Source organism: Brassica rapa, chromosome A09 (genome assembly GCF_000309985.2).
Source record: "Brassica rapa cultivar Chiifu-401-42 chromosome A09, CAAS_Brap_v3.01, whole genome shotgun sequence".
Classification (NCBI taxonomy): Eukaryota; Viridiplantae; Streptophyta; class Magnoliopsida; order Brassicales; family Brassicaceae; genus Brassica; species Brassica rapa.
In genome coordinates, this window is record NC_024803.2 from 24710632 (window position 1) to 24730941 (window position 20310).

Genomic DNA, 20310 nt, shown 5'->3' on the forward strand with positions numbered 1-20310 from the left:
TTTTGTCTAAAGATCAACTCATTCACACCTTGGGAAAGTCTCCATCTATATCTAAACATCTGACACGTTGATATCACTCAAATTACCCTAAGGAGTGATTTATACTCTCTCAAATAAGAGGTCGAGTTCTAGTACTTAGGGATCAAATTCACAGGGAGCTATGGAACCAATTAAATCTAATCAGCTTGGTTAAGCTAGGTTGATTTAATGATTAAATGTAAAGTTGCAAGTTTTTGTGAGCAAGTTAATTGCTTGATTAATTGATTTGGGGTTTGATGGAAGGATGGTTGCTCTATCTAGGGTTTCTATTCAGGTAATCAGGATTATAATCCTACAGATGCCTAAAAGGTTGTATGCATGATATTATAGAGCTCAACAATTATAAACAAACCACTAGCCTCTCGCTTTATAGGTTCTTCTATTGACCAGTGTCGATCCATGATTCTATAGGAATATCGATCGATACACTTGTTGAAACGTCGACTGATTATTCGATTGGAATATCGATCGACGCGTTTGGTCAAGCATTAATGTACGGGTTGAATGTGCTCACAAAGCTTCCTAGATTAGCTCTCGCCTTACTCTAGCAATCTTAGCTTAGTTAGGATGGATTCAGGGTGAGATGCAAGCTATCGCTTAGGTCTACAACTCCTAGGGAAAGTTCTAGGTAGCTAATCTAGAAACAATCATTAGTGACAATCCTAAAGATGAATATCACAACTTTTAGTTGGGGCTAATCCCTCATAACCTATTTGAACCCTAAACCTAACAGGTGGATCTATTCATACATGAAGTTTGTCACATAAATCATAGAAAACATAGATGATATTGCAAAAGATATTATAAAAACCAAAGGAGTTCCAAGAGGACTCTCAATTAGTTCATATCTTCTCTCCTAACTTAGAACTATGAATAAAAAAAAGCTTAGTCGTCAACAATGGTTTAGAAAACACATAAATATGGTTTTAGGTCGTCCAAAGGTATTATGGTAATTTGTGGTTGCTTCTGGGCTTCAGTTGTTCATAAAATATGCTCAGCCCATATTCTGGCATCACTGTTGACCGACGCCAATGCTGTTTCATCGATCGACAGTCCTTCATCTCCTCGACAGATTCCTCTCGTGAGGCAGACTGACAACTCTCTTAGTAAAACATGCATAATGATATACCCTAGATTTGACCCATTTTTATCCATGGTATATTATTATTTTACTATATATATATCTATGTTTTCTACTCTTCTAGGTATGTTTTCAGGTTCAGGTGCATTTCGGAGTAAAGCTATGACTTTGGAGCATTTTGGAGCATAAAGGACATTTCACCCGAGCTGACCACTTAGAGATCGACGAGAGGAAGAATAATCCATCGATATGCATCAGTGCTGACGATCGATATCAGGAAATGCCTTGACAGATGAAGATTAATATCGATCGATGTACACATATACCGTCGATCGATGTCGAGACACCAGACGCGACATTTTGGATTCAGCAGACTTAAAAACCAAGGCCAAGCCAAATTACCAAAATGCCCTGACAAGTTTTTAACCTAGTAGAATATATACTGCCTAAGTGTTTGACGGCAGAGAGAGCTTTTCTTTTCTAGATCTAGTTTTGTTACAAGTTTCATTTGGGAGAGAAGATCACTTGTGATTGGAACTCCTTGTTTCATTTTCCCTATCATCTATTCCATGAGTTTCTATTTATCCATTGATATGAATTGCTTTGCTATGTCTGAGTAGTTCAACTGTTAGATCCAGGGTTCAGATAGTTTGTGGGATTAGCTCCAAACTATAGATCTGCCTTGTTGTGTGATATCATGATATATTTGTACTCATTGCTTGTTTTAGCCTAGCTAACTAGAACATGATCATAGGATTGCATATTCAAGCACCCTTGTTATCCCATCCTGACATCTATCTATCATAGTAGGATTGCTAGAGAGGGCTAACCGCCAATTTAGAATCTTAGTAGAGCATTTTCATACTCGCGCATAGGCCTGGCTAGAACCCATCGATCGATGTCCTCAACTGACAATCGATCGATGTTGGCAAAAGTGTATCGGTCGACGTCTTAATAGACTATCGATCGACACTCTCTTGTGTCTGCATCTAACCGGTGAGACACAAGATCTAGTCTGTTAACCCAGTGGTACATGCGACAGCTGATCACTGAGTTAAGCGAATGAGCTCTAATATATCATGCATGCAACAGTTAGGCACCTATAGGAATTATAATCTCCAACACCTGAATAGTGGTCCTGCATCTAATATCATTTCCAACCTAAGTTACATTTATCATTTTACTCGCTAGTCACTATTGCTATTTTATTTAAAACATTACAACCTTTAGAATTAATAAACACTAGATTTAATTGTTCCCTAGCTCCTTGTGGATTTGATCCCTAAGTACTACATCTGAACCTCTTTTGATGAGAGTAACACTCCTTAGGGTAATTTGAGTGGTATCAAATTTGACGCCGTTGCCGGGGAGCTTTGATCGCCATTAGATTTAGTTTTATTAGTTCTTATTCTTTTCTTTACCCCCTTTTCTAATAATCTTTCTTTTTCTTGTCTTTTCAGGTGCATGTCCAGCGGTACCAGAAGCAACAAGGAGAAAGACTTGCTGTTCTCAGACGATCCTGCTCATTTAGAACGCACTATCCGTAGAGGTCAACGTTCCATATCGCTCGACGCAACCACTTCGTCGTCGATCGATACGCACAACCAACCGTCGACCGACACCGGACCGTCATCGTCGATCGATCCCAGTCGTCCGACAACGATCGATACTACACCGTGTACGTCGATCGATAACGTGTCGTCAAAAATGGTAAACATTATTATTCTAACTCAGGATGAGAACGGAAACCTGTATGACCAGGCCGGTCATCTGCGTAATGCAACAGGTCAGAAAATAGATGCTCAGGGAACTGTAATCCCTGATGCTGATGCTACAGGAGCTGCTCAACCTGTAGATGAGGAGGCTCGATCGAAACCACTGGCCGACTACAATCGCCCAGATGAGAACTATTCCAACAGATCAGCGATTCGACTTCCGGAGATCCAGAAGCAGAATTTCGAGCTGAAGCCTCAATACTACACTCTCGTGTCGCAGATACCCTACTCTGGGTTACCGCACGAGCATCCTAAGGACCATTTGGAATGGTTCAAGGATCTAATCGCTGCCATTCGAATGGAAGGAGTCCCCGAAGAATACCTGATGTGCAAGCTCTTCAGATACATGCTGAATGGAGAAGCGATGCACTGGCTTAGGCAGCAACCCACAGGATCTTTAACATCCTGGAGCGACATCAAGAATGCTTTCTTACGAAACTTTTTCGATGAGGCGCGCGCTGAAGAACTTCGGAACAAAATTTCCACATTCTCGCAGAAGGCTGGAGAGTCCTTCAAAGAAGCGGGGATTAGATTTAGGTTTTTCCAACGAGACTGTCCACACCACGGATTTAATGAAGTGCAGCTGCTAAGCACTTTCTTCCGAGGTCTCGCCTTACAGTATCAAATGGCTCTTGATATGGCGAGTGAAGGAAACTTCACTACTCGAAATCCATTAGAAGCTGTGAGACTTATCGAAAACCTTGCTAACAACAGCAGCACCAAAAACGCTGACTCTGAACGGAAGAAGTCTGTAGCCTCTATCGGGAAGGAACAGATGGACGAAGTAAGAGCTAAGTTAGATGTGGTGCACGAACTTCTTAGGAAGCAAGTATGTTCAGCTGAAGGAGAAGTAACAGATACCGAAGGAGAAGAAGATGTGAACTACATCGGAGGTACCGGATTCCAAAAATTTGGAACCCAGGGCGGAAACAGAAACTTCTTGGAAATGGCCAAAGAAGTAACCAAAGTTCACAATTTTCAAAAACCCTTCAACAACAGCAAGAGCTACTCGAACTATTCTATCAAAATCCACCACCCCAAACCCAACTCAGGAAAGCACGATCAAAGAAATGCTTGATCGAGTACTGTGGGACAATAACAAATCACCGTGGATTTTAACGGTAAGATAGACTCTGCCTACAACAATCTGAACACCAAATCGAGACCTTAGGGACTCAGGTGAGAAAACTTGAAACCCAAGTAATTCAGACGGGCGAGACTATTAAGAGGCAAGAAGCTTTTGCTAGAGAAGCAGGAGCCGACAAAGGGAAACACCACGTAAAGATCCCAGTCGTTCGACAACGATCGATACTACACCGTGTACGTCGATCGATAACGTGTCGTCAAAAATGGTAAACCGTGTACGTCGATCGATAACGTGTCGTCAAAAATGGTAAACATTATTATTCTAACGCAGGATGAGAACGGAAACCTGTATGACCAGGCCGGTCATCTGCGTAATGCAACAGGTCAGAAAATAGATGCTCAGGGAACTGTAATCCCTGATGCTGATGCTACAGGAGCTGCTCAACCTGTAGATGAGGAGCTCGATCGAAACCACTGGCCGACTACAATCGCCCCAGATGAGAACTTTCCAACAGATCAGCGATTCGACTTCCGGAGATCCAGAAGCAGAATTTCGAGCTGAAGCCTCAATACTACACTCTCTCGTGTCGCAGATACCCTACTCTGGGTTACCGCACGAGCATCCTAAGGACCTTTGGAATGGTTCAAGGATCTAATCGCTGCCATCGAATGGAAGGAGTCCCCGAAGAATAACCTGATGTGCAAGCTCTTCAGATACATGCTGAATGGAGAAGCGATGCACTGGCTTAGGCAGCAACCCACAGGATCTTTAACATCCTGGAGCGACATCAAGAATGCTTTCTTACGAAACTTTTTCGATGAGGCGCGCGCTGAAGAACTTCGGAACAAAATTTCCACATTCTCGCAGAAGGCTGGAGAGTCCTTCAAAGAAGCGGGGATTAGATTTAGGTTTTTCCAACGAGACTGTCCACACCACGGATTTAATGAAGTGCAGCTGCTAAGCACTTTCTTCCGAGGTCTCGCCTTACAGTATCAAATGGCTCTTGATATGGCGAGTGAAGGAAACTTCACTACTCGAAATCCGTTGGAAGCTGTGAGACTTATCGAAAACCTTGCTAACAACAGCAGCACCAAAAACACTGACTCTGAACGGAAGAAGTCTGTAGCCTCTATCGGGAAGGAACAGATGGACGAAGTAAGAGCTAAGTTAGATGTGGTGCACGAACTTCTTAGGAAGCAAGTCTGTTCAGCTGAAGGAGAAGTAGCAGATACCGAAGGAGAAGAAGATGTGAACTACATCGGAGGTACCGGATTCCAAAATTTGGAAACCAGGGCGGAAACAGAAACTTCTTTGGAAATGGCCAAAGAAGTAACCAAAGTTCACAATTTCAAAAACCCTTCAACAACAGCAAGAGCTACTCGAACTCTTACTATCAAAATCCACCACCCCAAACTCAGGAAAGCAAGATCGAAGAAATGCTTGATCGAGTACTGTTGGGACAACAACAAATCACCGTGGATTTAACGGTAAGATAGACTCTGCCTACAACAATCTGAACACCAAAATCGAGACCTTAGGGACTCAGGTGAGAAAACTTGAAACCCAAGTAATTCAGACGGGCGAGACTATTAAGAGGCAAGAAGCTTTTGCTAGAGAAGCAGGAGCCGACAAAGGGAAACACCACGTAAATGCCATCATAGATGATGAATTCTGGCAAGTGGTGAGAAATGAAAACCTTGAGAAAGGAGATTTCGAAATCGAAAGCTCCATGAGTCTGGGCGGATCCCAATGGTGTCGACCGATGTCGATGAACTCGCATCAATCGACAAACCATGATGAAGATCGATGGACGGATTGCTCCAGACATCGATCAACGACGTCTGCCGATTCGACTGAATGCAATGCGGTTTGAATTTTAACTCATGAAAAATTCGCAGCCAAGCATACTCACCCACCCTCCCCTTTTTATGAAAAAAACGATCGATCGGTTAACTCAACCATCGATCGACAGAGTGAGCCCGACGTCAATCGTCACAACACACCTCCCATCGATCGACAGGCACCTCTGACATACCGAGTGCGGTTACCTTCAATCGATAATGATTACATCAATGAACTCAGACCACCACCTAAACCATTAGCAAACCCACCCGAACCAACACCCAACCCTTTAAATAGTTCAACAGAACATGTTCAAGAAGAATAAGAATCTGAAGGTAGAAGGTTAAGGAAAAGGAAGGAGAAGATTCCTAAAAACCTTAAGAGGGAAGCTAACGTTAAGGAGATGGATGGTTTCACAAAACGAGTCCTCAGAATCCCAATCGAAAAACCTTTTGATGAAGCTTACTTCACACACCGGTTGTGGATGTTCTTCAGAGAAACAAAGGTAACTGAGGAGGACAATAGGAGAATGTTTCATCAAGTCAGAGGAAAGATGAAACACAAGATCACATTGACGAAGAAGAGTGATCCTGGGAAGTTTGCAATACCATGCATAGTCAAAGGTGTTGAATTTCCCCATTCAATGTGTGACACAAGAGCATCGGTTAGTATCCTCCCTCGGATCATGGCGGACCAGCTTGGTTTGACCATCGAACCCTCAACAGAATCCTTCACCTTCGTGGATCTTTCAGAGAAACAATCCGGAGGCATCATAAGAGATCTGGAGGTACTGATTGGTAATGCACTTGTCCGTGTAGATTTTCATGTCTTAGACATCGAGCTTAACTGGAACTCTTCACTTCTGCTTGGAAGATCCTTCCTAGCTACAGTAGGAGCTGTATGTGACATGAACAAAAACAAATTGTGTCTAACGCTCATAGACCCAAACATCCACTACGATCCTATCCGACCTAAGAGAAAGGTAATTAATTATGTGGATTATGGGAGAGAACTCGGCTTCATTGGCGCATGCCATTGTGGAGCACAGTATGAATCAGAGTACGAAACAGAGTACTCGGAATCGATCGACACCCTAACATTTCCATCGATCGATTCCAAGGTGTCAATGGTGATCGATGACCACAACAACACGTCACTCGACGTAATGCACCCACTTGAACATTTCACTTCACCCAATCATTGCTACCAATATTCTGCCTTCCAACCTCCAACCAGGAGAGGACATGATGATTATTCCATAGGCAGTTGGGCAGACAGTGGTTTCCATGAAAGTTTTGCAGTTAACACTGTAATTACTTCACCTCATGAGGAACATACCGAGGAATACGATGAGGATTACTGGAAAGAACGTGCAATAGAAATATCTTTGCAGGATGAAAGACTTGAAACACACAACTTCACCAACACGTTTCCAACATCGCTCGACGCTGTGCACTCCACATCGATCGATACCCACTCTCGTCCAGCAAAACAACCGCTCACATCGATCGACACCAGTAAAAGAACATCGATCGATATTCGCGCCGCAGCGAAAATTCAGGAGCAGGAGAATATTCCCTCCCTAGCTAGGTTTACAAATACCTATATAAATCGTTCCGCACCTCCGAAACCACCTACACACATCAGAGCAAACACACAATCAAATAAGATGAACACTCTTCCTTCTACATCAACAGAAAAATCCATGAAGAGCAATCATCTCAAGAACACAAATTTTGAAGAAATTACTCTGCCATCGATCGATGTAATTGTATCTACGTCGATCGATACTACTCTAAACCCTAATCTCTCTATTTCTAAAAAGTAATTATACAAACATTGATTACGGTTTTCTAACACATGATGAATTTGGAAATTTTAAGGGATCCAGATGGCAACGCACGTGCAATGGATGGAAGGATTTTACAAGTGTCCAGAGAGGACATAGCAGACATCCTTCAAGTAACCAATGGACCCGACAACCTGTTCTCACAGCAACGTGGCACTCCAGACGTCATTCTAACAGACCACAACAACCACGCAGGAGTCACCACAACAGAGACCAACCCAGATCTATCACGCCAACCAAAAGGGCAAGCATCGATCGACGGTATCATGGAGACATCGATCGACAGGATAACACCAACGTCAATCAATATGGATAATCAGACGTCGATCGACAGACGCTATGAATGTGGGAACCGCGCTTTCGACATGTATGGAGCCAGAAATTTCACTTAGGAACAAAGGGACGAATATGGAGTCTACAGAGATGAGCGTGGACACGCACGAAGCACAGCTAGTGAGATGATACCTGTCACAAAGGACAACATCAGGAAAATACTGGAAAGAGCATCTCTTTCTGAAGAGAGCCACATCTGTCTTCCAGAACATGCCACTTCCTTCACACCCACAAGACTGGAACCAGAACTCTACACCAAAGAAGAAATCGATGAAATGGTGTTTGGTATTTGTGGAGCTCAGGAGAAACTGGGAGAGGAGCTCAAAACACTGGTAGATGAAACACATCAGCCTTTGGATAGAGGCTACAATGAGCTTTTCAGATGTATGGCAGAAATGAGGACATAAATTGATAGTTTACGTCAGCAACTTGAGGAGGAAGCTACGACCTCAGCATCGATCGACGCACCATGTGCAAAATCGATCGACGTTAGTCTTCCTACAGCTCAGACCCTTGCAGAACCGCGATGCTCAACACAACACAGGGATGAATGGGAAGTCTCATACATCGACACAAGGATAAACGACGTTTACTGCCCTTTCAACAACAACGTGAACTGGCTAAGCACCAAAATCGAGCTACTACAGCAAGACCTGGACACCATTCGCAAGAAGGACCAACATCCAGCCACATCGATCGACATGTGCACCTTCACATCGCTCGACGCCAAAGTCTCAGCAATGAATGAGAGGCTGAGGACTTACGAGGATATGCATGACCGTTTTATATCACCAGTCATGATAGATTTAAACAAATTGTCTAGTCAATTACTTGATGCCCAAAAGGATATTGAGAACATTACTAATCAAAGTTTTTTGCAGGAAAAATCAACATCGATCAACAGGCTAAGAGGACCCTGGATCGATGGCAGGAAACCTGTGGAGTTACTTCTTTACACAGCAGCAGAAGTTGACAAGATCACATCCAAGATCTACACTGCTCTAGACAACATGGAGGAACGACTTGACAAACACTGCGATGACATCTAGTTTCCATTCGACAACAAAATCAGTGGACTAGACAACCACGCAGAATGGCTACAGAAAGAAGTCAAAGCCATTCAGAGGCAACTCGCAGCTCAACATCAGATATCAGCATCGATCGACAGGACAAAGGCAAAATCGATCGACGGCAACTCACCGAGATCGACCAACGAACACATAATCGCATCGATCGACGCCGAGTCTACAACAATCGGCGAGCAGCTGATACACAAGACAGTAGAGTCAATGCAAAAGGAACTGACAGATATTTCAGCATACGCCTATGACAACATAGGCTGGCACCAGGTCAGCATTGACAACATTCAAGAAAGGCTACAGAACATCTCCAATGTACTTGGGAAGATGGATGACAAATGGACAAGAAATGATGAGGCCACAAGAAGTTTCATTGCATCTTGGTCCAGAATGCGCAGAGATGACGTGGATGCTTGCCTATCAACCTATCAACTACACACTTGCCTTGAACCGTATGAAGTAACCAAAGCTGATTTACAACACTAAACCTGACATAACCGCTTGTCTTGGGGCTTGGTATACATGGGATCGGATTCTTCAGATAGGTCTGGAAGGTAACGCCTGGTTTAGATTATTTATCACATTTTCTCTTTCTAGATTTTGACCCTAGATTAGTTCTATTTATCCAAAAAAAAAATAATAATAATAATAATAATAATAATAAAATATATAAGAAAGATCTATTGTTTAATTAGGATGAGTCTGAACAGGACTTGGTGGCTAAAACCATTAAGGCTTGATTCATAAAGACTCAAATAAAAGAGTTCGAAACGGGACTTGGAGGCGGCAATCTTCAAGGCTCGCTTTCGCAAAGAACTCTTGGATATAGGTCAAAAAGAAGTGAACAGAACTTGGTGGCAACAACCATTAATTTTTGATTCATGGAAGCCTGTCCAATCTTGGTCACTGATCCTGCAATGGAAGCAGACTTTGACTCAAGAGAGAAATTTAGAGAGAGAGAAACTAGGAACTAACTTTTACCTGCAGCTCCAGAAACCTGTCTGAAATCCTTGCATCATGTGATCGATACTCCCAAGGTAAAGCATTCACTTTATATTTATGCTAAGAAATGAAATCAGTAGAGGGGATGTCAGACGTGAATTGATGAGTTGTGTTATGTTAGAAATGGTTGCTAAGCTAGGATATTGCATAGTGTGCTTTTGTGATTAGGACTGTTTAAATGTGGTTACAAAATTGTTGAGGAAAGATTTATATGTTTTTAAAATCTTAAGTTCCCAAACATTTTCAAACCTCTTTCAGAGAGACTGCCTGTATGTTTTGCTTGAGGACAAGCAAAAGGATAAGTCTGGGGGAGTTGATATACCCTAGATTTGACCCATTTTTATCCATGGTATATTACTATTTTACTATATATATATCTATGTTTTCTACTCTTCTAGGTATGTTTTCAGGTTCAGGTGGATTTCGGAATAAAGCTATGACTTTGGAGCATTTTGGAGCATAAAGGACATTTCACCCGAGCTGTCCACTTAGAGGTCGACGAGAGGAAGAATAATCGATCGATATGCATCAGTGCTGACGATCGATATCAGGAAATGCCTCGACAGATGAAGATTAATATCGATCGATGTACACATATACCGTCGATCGATGTCGAGACACCAGACGCGACATTTTGGATTCAGCAGACTTAAAAACCAAGCCCAAGCCAAATTACCAAAATGCCCTGACGAGTTTTTAACCTAGTAGAATATATACTGCCTAAGTGTTTGACGGCAGAGAGAGCTTTTCTTTTCTAGATCTAGTTTTGTTACAAGTTTCATTTGGGAGAGAATATCACTTGTGATTGGAACTCCTTGTTTCATTTTCCCTATCATCTATTCCATGAGTTTCTATTTATCCATTGATATGAATTGTTTTGCTATGTCTGAGTAGTTCAACTGTTAGATCTAGGGTTCAGATAGGTTTGTGGGATTAGCCCCAAACTATAGATCTGCCTTGTTGTGATATTCATGATAGATTTGTACTCATTGCTTGTTTTAGCCTAGCTAACTAGAACATGATCATAGGATTGCATATTCAAACACCCTTGTTATCCCATCCTGACATCTATCTATCATATTAGGATTGCTAGAGAGGGCTAACCGCCAATTTAGAATCTTAGTAGAGAATTTTCATACTCGCGCATAGGCCTGGCTAGAACCCATCGATCGATGTCCTCAACTGACAATCGATCGATGTTGGCAAAAGTGTATCGGTCGACGTCTTAATAGACTATCGATCGACACTCTCTTGTGTCTGCATCTAACCGGTGAGACACAAAATCTAGTCTGTTAACCCAGTGGTACATGCGACAGCTGATCACTGAGTTAAGCGAATGAGCTCTAATATATCATGCATGCAACAGTTAGGCATCTATAGGAATTATAATCTCCAACACCTGAATAGTGGCCCTGCATCTAATATCATTTCCAACCTAAGTTACATTTATCATTTACTCGCTAGTCACTATTGCTATTTTATTTAAAACATTACAACCTTTAGAATTAATAAACACTAGATTTAATTGTTCCCTAGCTCCTTGTGGATTCGATCCCTAAGTACTACATCTGAACCTCTTTTGATGAGAGTAAGACTCCTTAGGGTAATTTCAGTGGTATCACATAACTTCTGTTACAGGATGCTGATTGACCTCAAACGGTGACATTGAAAATCTAACTCAAAGCTCTAGCTTTTGCCAAAAGATGGGCTCAGTCTAACGGTGGGAAGGGCTCCATCCATAGCTAGACATCTGACGCGTATCTGCAGCTCTGCACTCAAAAGGCTCCAAAATCACTATATTTCTCCAGAATGTATCTGAACCTGTAAATACTATAAAAAAACTACAAAACATAATAATCAAACAATAATAAAAGGGGAATAAGCTCAAAGGAGAAGCTGTCCACGTCGGATTAATAATTCAGACCAATCATAGAGTTGTATTGTGCCATGTCATCTATTCCTCACACGTCAAAAATTAGTTTGATTACATCGACTTCATCTTCCTCCTTTTCCTCGAAGAAACCCAACCGTTTCACCTCTTCTCCTCTGTAACGTTAAAATTGTGACTCATAAAGCTTTATCATTTAGTTTAATCACTATATAATCTACCTCTTCACATCCTATTTTGCTGAGGAGAAGAAGAACTACGACGTAGAATCTATATTTCCCCGGTCATACCAATGTCATCAACTCTGGATCTAGGTGGCTCTCATCTCTCCCCCTCTAAATTTGTTTTATAATATATATGAAAGCTCTATGTGTATTTGGATATTGGTTTTTTTGGTCAAAACCAAATTAAGTTGTAGTTTCAAGATTGATTGGATCTGATATTTGATTTTTTTTTTTGGGTGTTTCTATTTATTTTGAATCCACTGATGATTGAACCTGCCGAGTTGATTTTTGGGTTTGTATTTCCAGCGCTAAATCTCTGTCATCGACCAAACACTGATCATCAATTTTGTATTTTTTTTTTTACAATGTCAAGTGGTTCGAGGTTCTTGATGGATTGCTTGGGAAGCACTGGAGGAATGTCGGGTTAGCATTCAACTGCACATTTCTTCTCTTTGGATCTGTCATTCAACTCATAGCTTGTGCCATGTACTTACTACAAATCATCTCAAATTCTTTATTGATCAGTAAAAGAAGATTACAACCCACATATATATTTCTTTTTTTAATGAGATTGATAATGTTGTGGTTCTAATGAATAATGAATGAATGTGCAGCAACATATATTTACATAAATGACAATCTGGATAAGAGGACATGGACATACATATTTGGGGCATGTTGTGCAACCACAGTCTTCATCCATTCCTTCCACAACTACAGGGTTTGGTCTTTTCTTGGACTCTTGATGACCACTTACACTGCTTGGTACCTCACCAATGCCTCCATCCTCCATGGTCAGGTAAATTAATTACTGAAGGAATTTTTTTATGTTTTGGTAAGTTATTCGGTTAGATAGATTAGCTGGTGATGTTGTATTCGGGACCAAGCAAGCTGGTGTTATACTTCACAGGGGCCACAAACATTCTTTACACATTCGGTGGCCATGCTGTTACTGTGTATGATTTTTTTTTACCTTCTTAGCCCCACTAATCCATGTATCGTAAGGGTATAGTCAGAGTTACAGAGATTGATGAAAAGGACCACTCCGTTCTTTGTTTTTCTATTCACACATTTACTTCAATTAATTATGTAAATTGAATTTGTGTTCATGTGTTGTTGGAGCAGAGAAATAATGCATGCGATGTGGAAGCCGCAGAAGTATAAGTCTATTTACCTGTTTGCGACTCTGTACGTTCTGACGCGGACGCTGCCTTCTGCGTCTGCGGTATATTGGGCGTTTGGCGATTTGCTTCTAAACCATTCAAATGCATTCACTCTCCTCCCAAAGAACCTTTTCCGCGACTTTGCAGTGGTGCTCATGCTCATCCACCAATTCATCACGTTTGGGTTCGCCTGCACGCCTCTATACTTCGTGTGGGAGAAGCTGATAGGCATGCACGAGTGCCAGAGCATGTGCAAGAGAGCCGCCGCGAGGCTTCCTGTGGTTATACCCATCTGGTTTCTGGCAATCATATTCCCTTTCTTCGGTCCCATTAACTCCACCGTGGGATCACTCCTCGCCAGCTTCACCGTCAACATCATCCCTGCGGTGGCTCACATCTTCACCTTCCGCTCATCCGCTGCACGTGAGAACTCTGTGGAGCAGCCGCCGAGGTTTCTAGGAAGGTGGACAGGAGCTTTCACCATCAACGCATTCATTGTGGTGTGGGTGTTCATAGTTGGATTTGGGTTTGGTGGTTGGGCCAGTATGATAAATTTTGTTCACCAGATTGACACATTCAGACTTTTCACGAAATGCTACCAGTGTCCTCCACCGGTAATGGCTTCACCTCCTCCGATCAGTCATCCTCATGTCAACCACACTCGTAGCCTTTGAGCAACAATGAGCAGACACGGTTGGTGTATTCCAAGGAGATAGATTTGGGTTCGTTTGTATAGATCTTTACCAAGGCTCTTTGTTTTTCAATTTTAGTCGTCAAGTTTTACTATCGTCTTTGGAAATTAACGTGGACAACATCGTATCTTTTTTTGGTCAAAAGGATAACATCGCCCAAAATACTCCCAACGAATCGACCGGAAAACTCTTAACTAATATCATAATTTTATAAATACTAAAATAAATTGGGTTAGTTTTCAACTTTCACAAATAAAAAGTATTATTTGTAAATTTAGAAAAAGAATATATCAACAATATTCTTTTTCAGAAGAGAAAATAGAAAAATACACCAGAGACAAATTCATCTCTATTATGAAATTCCACAATTTTAGAGAAAAAAATAGAAGAATACATTGGATATGGTCTAAGGCATGGCCTACGTAAATGATCGACGTTGAGATTTCAGCTTTTCTGATTCTTACTATTCTAATGTTTCAATATAATTTGAATGTTCCCTTTGCTTTATAATATAATGGTCTAAAAGTATTTTTTGTTTCACTATATAAATTGTTTTTAAATTTCAATGTAACTTTATATTTATTGGATATTGTGTGGCCAATCAAATTATGTAAATTAATGTGTAATTGATTAAATATATATATTAAATGACAGTTTTCTGAAGTAATAACTTTTAAATATTACAGATTTTAATTAAAACTGGAGGATATAAGCCTCAGATAGAGTGTCCACGTAGGCGAAAATAATCGGCCAATGAAAAACTATTTTTTTTTTCCATGTCATCTGCTCTATTTGTTTTTACAAAATGATCTTTTAAATTTTTACTTAAACAATTATAACCGAAAATATTTTTTAGTGTAATATATTATTTATATAAATATAATTATATTTTTTTTTACATAATAGTTTGTAAATAAATATTTAGTGTAAATAATATCATAATTTTATTAAATACTAAAACAAATTGGGCTGGTTTTCAACTTTCACATATAAAAACTATTATTTGTAAACTTAGAAAAGAATATATCAAGAATATTATTTTTTTTATGAGAGAAAATAGAAAAATACATCGGAAACAAATCCATCTCTATTATGAAATTGTTCTATTTCAGAGAAAAAAAATAGAGGAATACATTGGAGATGGTCTAAGGCATGACCGACGTAAATGATCGACGTTGAGATTATAGCTTTTATAATTCTCACTATTCTAATGTTTCAATATAATTTGAATATTCCCTTTGTTTTATAATATAATGGTTTAAAAGTATTTTTTGTTTCACTATATAAATTGTTTTTATATTTATTAGATATTGTGTGGCCAATTAAATTATGTAAATTACTGTGGAATTGATTAAATTTATATATTAAATGACAGTTTTATAAAGTAATAATTTTTAAATATTACAGATTTTAATTAAAATCGATTACATTTTGAAACATATAGAGTAATTTATAAACTAACTCTATATAGATATGAAGACAAAATTATAAAGTGGTCTCACCTTGAATTTCTCTCATTCTGTGTATTCCTAATTGGAATGAGATATCTACATCTAATATTATATTACTCACAGTATATTAGAAATGGTCGAACCGTAAATCAATTAAAGATGATGTAATGAAGAACTAAAGATGTATTTCCAGGTATCATAAATATATAATCAATTGACAACAACTTAATTATGTCCAGTATATGACAACAGAGAAGAGTTTTCATACCTTTTAATATTATAATATCTCACTATATTAGTGGCTAAATCAGTTTTTTCTAGCACAAATACTCATTCCATTCTTGGAGTTTAAACTTTTCTAGCTGATAATGTTAGTAGTTTGATCCCAAAAAAAAAGAAACGGTCGAACTGTACATTGTAATTGAAGAAAGAAGACAAACAAAAATCAAACGAAGACTTTTAAGGTATATGAAACAAAAATTAGAAGTAGCAATTCTCTCCAATTAAAGAATAAGGCAATAAAATTGTAAAAATACAAAATAAAACAAAAACTATACACATAAAGAAAGATTTAGTAAAATAAAATCATAATATAATTTCCATAATTGGTAGTGCTCAGTTACACTAAAAAGTCTAAATTTAGAACATACACAGTTTTATTTACATCTTTAAACATATTATCTAATTAAAATGATTCGAAAAAAGTGTCAGCATGAAAAGTTAGAAAATATACGATAAAATATAATACATAACGTTAAAAATACATTATCACTGATCAATAAAAAATCATGTTAGTAGTAATAAAAATGAAATGACAATACATTTATTAAAACCATATAACGGTACGCAACAAGGTGTTATTTAATATAGAAACTACAAATTAATATGCTCAACGCAAAGACACATAAAAATAAGACATCATATTTAGATATATTTAAATTAATAATTTTAAATATATTATATTCTTAATAATTTTAAAATTACTTAAAAAGAAACTAATTATTAAAAAATTAATATACAAATAAAACTAAAGCAATATTTTGTAACATCAAAATAATAAATTAATAAAAAAAATATTATGTTAATAAAATAGATTTTAGATTTTAAAGACTTCTAATTCATGTAATATTACAAAATTCAAAATTTGTTTATTACAATTAATATTTTACCATTATATATATTAAAATAATATTCTAGATCGATATTCAATTGTCAGTTTTCAACTATTACACGTAAAAAAATATTATTAAGTACGCTTTTTTTTTTGAAAAGGGGGTTTTTTTTTTTTAAGTAGGTTATTGGAGTACTTTTTCTTTTCGTGAATTTATTCGAGATGAGATTCCGATCTTTTAAACTAAGATAATTTATGTTCTATACATAATTAAATCTTTTTTACATAACTCTAAAATCTCGGACTTGATTCTTTATATTTTATTAGTTAATTATGTTACATATAATAGAAATGCCTACTTCAAACTAAAAATATAAAAAAAAAAACAAATTTAAAAATTAGTTATATATAATTTAACATACAAAAATTCACATACAAATAAAAAATTATAAATGTAACAAGTTTAAATATATTATCCGCGCGTAGCGCGGAGAAAGGATCTAGTTATATCTTAAAACACTTATATACCATGGCTGAAAGTGGGTAAAATCCATGGTATAACAATTCTCCCAGACTTACCATTTTGCTTGTTCTCAAGCAAAACAAACAGGCAGTCTCTCTGAAAGAGGTTTGAAAACAGCAGGAACTAACATGATTTAAAACTTAGAATCATCACCTCCGTAATATTGAAATCCACATCTTAGAAGTCCTAATCGCAAAAGCACAATACAATATCCTAGCTTAGCAACCAAATTCACCTAGCCAACAACTTACCAAATCATGTCTGACATTCCCCTCTACCAACCTCATTTCTTAACATAAATAAAAGTGCAGGCTTTACCTTTGGAGTATCGATCACATGATGCAAGGATTTTCAAACAAGTATTTAGATTTGCAGGTAAAAGTTAGTTCCTATATTTTCTCTCTAGTAATTTCTCTCATTAGTCAAAGTTTACTTCCATTGCAGGATCATTGACCAAGATTGGACAAATGTCCATGAATTAAGCCTTAATGGTGTTTGCCACCAAGTCTTGTTCACTTCTTTTTGACCTATATCCAAGAATGCATGTAAATCGAACCTTGATGATTGCCGCCACCAAGTCTTGTTCGAATTAAGGATTGTCTTAAATATAGATGTTAGCAGAGGATGGGAGATGAAGCAGTTCGACATGAAAAATGCTTTCCTGCATGGTTCCATTTCGGTGGATATACATGCACCAACCACTCGGATTTGTCGACAAACAACACCCATCTTATGTTTGTAAGCATGAAAAGGCGCTCTACAGCCTGAAACAGGCACCTAGGGCCTGGAATGCGTGTTTCAGTTCCTATTTAACTCGTCTTGGCTTTATCACTAGCAGGTGCGACCCATCGTTGTTTGTTTACAAGCGAGGACATGATCTTCCCAACCTAATTCTCTACGCAGACGACATAGTCCTGACCTCTGTTCGAAAACGTACCCGCCTAGCCGCCTAGGCGTCCGAGTAGGCGCGACTCAGACATCACCCGCCGCGATTTTGGTATAATCGCCTCACAAAATCGGACTCAACTTACTCGGCCCATTAGACCGATTAATCGGCCCATTAACCAACTAAGCGGCTCATTTACCGATTAATCGGTCTGATTATATAGGGCTTAATAATAAACTGCAAAATATATATCGGGCTATAGAAGAAATCCGAAGCCCAAATACCTTATTCTTTTCCAAACATGTGAACTCTATTATATAGAGTAAGATTTTGCATCTCTTTTCATCCGCAACCGATGTGGGACTTTTGTAAATCAATGCAAACAATGCGAAAATAATAAATTGCAAGCGGGGAGCTTCGAACCCGGGTTACTCGCCCTACGAACTTGTGACATTACCACTGAGAAACAGCGAAGTTTTGTTATATATGAATATTCACAAACTAGTCTAGATTAATTTGTTTTCCACTTGTATGGTATTAACATATGCTAATAATTAATTTTGTTCAACTAATAAATATAAATTTCAATGATAACATACAAAAAAACTATTACATTCTAATATATTTATATTTTATATTTAATTAAATATTATAATTAAATAAAATAATAATTAAACTAGTCCCCGCGTATACTCCGATTAATCCCCGATTTTTTTATAACTCGCTAGGCCCGTGATTGCCGCCCGACTAGCGCCTAGCGTAGTTTCGAACAGGGGTCCTGACTAAGTCTAGCAAGAAACTCCTTGATGGGATCACAACGAGTCTGAAAAGTAAATTTCCAATAACGGATATGCGAGAATTATCTTGCTTCTTGGGGATCAAAGTCCACTACAACAAGTCAGGTATTCTTCTCACGCAACAGAACTATGCATAAGAGATTATTGAGCGTGCAGGCATGCAGGATTGCAAGCCGCTTTCTACACTAGTAGGTGTTAATTCAAAACTTTCAGCAGGGGACGCGAGTCACTTAAGAATCCGACAGATTATCACAAACTCGCTGGCGCACTTCAATATCTAACATTCACAAGGCCAATATTACATATGCAGTGCAACAAATATGTTTATTCATGCATGCTCCATGACAGAGCCATCTGAATGCACTCAAAAGGATCATTTGCTACATACAACGTACAAAAGATCAAAGTTTACAGATTTACAAATCAAAGGTGGACTCTCTGATGGCCTATTCCGACGCGGATTGGACATGGTGCCCTGATACAAGAAGATCCGCATCATGTTACTGTGTCTACCTTGGCCACAACCTCATTTTATGGTTCTCAAAGCGCCAACAAACAGTTTCCAGGTCAAGCGCAGAAGCGGAATACATAGGAGTAGGAAATACAGTGGCTGAGACGTGTTGGGTACGTAACCTTCTGTTAGAACTTTCATCTTTCTCTAACACGAGCGAATCTGGTCTTCTGCGATAATATCAGCTCCGTATATGTCTTCAAACCCCATGCAAGATCAAAGAACCAAACATATTGAAATCGATCTTCATTTTGTACGCGAGAAGGTTGCACTCGGTCAAGTTAAGGTACTTCATGTTCCAATAGCCTTTCAATATGTTGATATCTTCACCAAAGTATTACCAACATCACTCTTCCTGGCATTTAAGAACAGCTTAAACGTCCGACAATATGACGTTCTCACTGCGGGAGGGTGAAAAAATATGCCCAAGATATTCCCATTAAGTTTTGTAAATATATTATATTTCTGTAATATAGGAAACTGAATACTCTGTTGTAACAACCTCTATGTTAAATACGCTAGAACGTATGATGAATAAACTCAAGCATTTAATCAAACTTACAATGACGACGAAGACAAGGATGAAAATTTTGATTCTCTTTCCCCGACGACTACTTCATCTCCACTAACAACATCATCTCCGGCAACGACCTCATCTCTGGCAATGACCACTTTGCCAACATTGGCTTCACCATTTGACGACCTCGCACATAACTCTCCACTTTGATTGGATGACCTTGCTTCCAACCTTCCATCTTACTAATCTAGCAACTTCCTCACAAACATCATCCTGACGGCGATACGACACTGATATTCACTAACAACAAGCCCAACACCTTCAACGATCTTAGTATGCTTGGCATTGGAAACTACATGGAGCTCGACGATCTCCTCCTCAACGATCTCAACAACCTTCTTTCTAACGACAAATCAAGATTAGACGCCATAACCTCGTTGTTCTCCTGCACCATCAATGC

General features: G+C 38.8%; 1 protein-coding gene and 2 non-coding genes across 8 annotated transcripts; 1 reads left to right on the top strand and 2 right to left on the bottom strand.

The window, feature by feature from the left end:
- Positions 1-3359: 3359 nt before the first annotated feature.
- LOC117128694 lies at positions 3360-3465 on the bottom strand. The gene has a single exon (XR_004452088.1). It is a non-coding gene; the product is annotated as a small nucleolar RNA R71 (small nucleolar RNA).
- Positions 3466-4817: 1352 nt separating this feature from the next.
- LOC117128695 lies at positions 4818-4923 on the bottom strand. The gene has a single exon (XR_004452089.1). It is a non-coding gene; the product is annotated as a small nucleolar RNA R71 (small nucleolar RNA).
- Positions 4924-11529: 6606 nt separating this feature from the next.
- Positions 11530-14198, top strand: LOC103843990 (auxin transporter-like protein 2). 6 transcript variants are annotated; one of them, XM_033280637.1, is made up of 4 exons: positions 11530-12289; positions 12573-12685; positions 12814-13155; positions 13325-14198. In XM_033280637.1, exons 3-4 carry the CDS (start codon positions 13067-13069, stop codon positions 14034-14036), a joined length of 801 nt encoding a protein of 266 aa, XP_033136528.1. In that variant the 5' UTR covers positions 11530-12289; positions 12573-12685; positions 12814-13066; the 3' UTR covers positions 14037-14198. The 6 variants fall into 6 exon arrangements, with proteins under 6 accessions (XP_033136528.1, XP_033136529.1, XP_033136527.1 ...); XM_033280638.1 differs by having other exon boundaries at positions 12573-12622; XM_033280640.1 differs by having other exon boundaries at positions 11531-12289; positions 12573-12622; positions 12814-12998.
- The last annotated feature ends 6112 nt before the right edge of the window (positions 14199-20310 follow it).